This window comes from Procambarus clarkii, chromosome 86 (assembly GCF_040958095.1).
Source record: "Procambarus clarkii isolate CNS0578487 chromosome 86, FALCON_Pclarkii_2.0, whole genome shotgun sequence".
Taxonomy (NCBI): Eukaryota; Metazoa; Arthropoda; class Malacostraca; order Decapoda; family Cambaridae; genus Procambarus; species Procambarus clarkii.
The window spans coordinates 1,990,696-1,991,797 of record NC_091235.1 but is presented as its reverse complement, the minus strand read 5'-3'; the positions used below and the strand labels follow the sequence as shown (position 1 = coordinate 1,991,797).

Below are 1,102 nucleotides of genomic sequence, written 5' to 3'. Positions count from 1 at the left end.
CGGAAGTATGCTGTTTAATCTCCTGGGAAAATTTTACTCTGCCTACGAGCAACAACTGTTTCTCATGATAAATTTTATTACGACTACGAGAAATAATTGTGATTCACGTGAAACTCTACTTCACTTACGAGCAATAACGGATATTCACTGGAAATTTTACTTCGCCTACGAGCAATCGCCGATAAAATTGAAATTATTGCTCGAATTCCTACTCCCGACTCAATCATACCCACCAGCCCACCCATCACAATCATACCCATAAGTCCACACGATATAATCATGCTCACCAGCCTACCCATCACAATCATACCCACTAGTCCACCTATCACAGTCATAACCACCAGTCCACCCATCACAATCATACCCACCAGCCCACCCATCACAATCATACCCACCAGCCCACCCATCACAATCATACCCATAAGTCCACACGATATAATCATGCTCACCAGCCTACCCAGCACAATTATACCCACCAGTCCACCCATCACAATCATAACCACCAGCCCATCCATCACAATCATACCTACCAGCCCACCCATCACAATCATACCCACCAGCCCACCCATCACAATCATACCCACCAGCCCATCCATCACAATCATACCCACCAGCCCATCCATCACAATCATACCCACCAGCCCACCCATCACAATCATACCCACCAGCCCACCCATCACAATCATACCCACCAGCCCATCCATCACAATCATTCCCACCAGCCCACCCATCATAATCATGCCAACCCAACCATCATGTTAGCCATCGAACAGCAGTGTGGAGTTTATCTGCTAGGTCCTGTTTTAATTTTTTCGACAGCACCTCGTAGGCATGCTAAAACATTCTGTGGATGATGTCGACAGCACCCTGTAGTCCGTGACTGTTTATAGTTACCTCGCTGATGCGCGGTTCCAGCCATCCCTAGTTTCCTATGACGCCAGCAGCCAGTTTCCATCCTCCCCAATGAACTACAAACTGTGTGTTTCATTGATTGTATGTTTAGTTCCAATTTCTATGATTTTTTATTAAATCAATTTTCATTGATTGCTTATGTCTACCAAATAACCATTCGCACTCATTCATATACGTTACCATTAAGGAA

The 1,102-nt window shown here is 45.0% G+C and overlaps 1 protein-coding gene across 1 annotated transcript; it reads left to right on the top strand.

Annotated features, from left to right (window-relative positions):
• Nucleotides 1-279: 279 nt before the first annotated feature.
• Nucleotides 280-762, top strand: LOC138358741 (integumentary mucin A.1-like). The gene has a single exon (XM_069316909.1). The coding sequence runs from the start codon at nt 280-282 to the stop codon at nt 760-762; it is 483 nt and encodes a 160-aa protein (XP_069173010.1).
• Nucleotides 763-1,102: the final 340 nt, after the last annotated feature.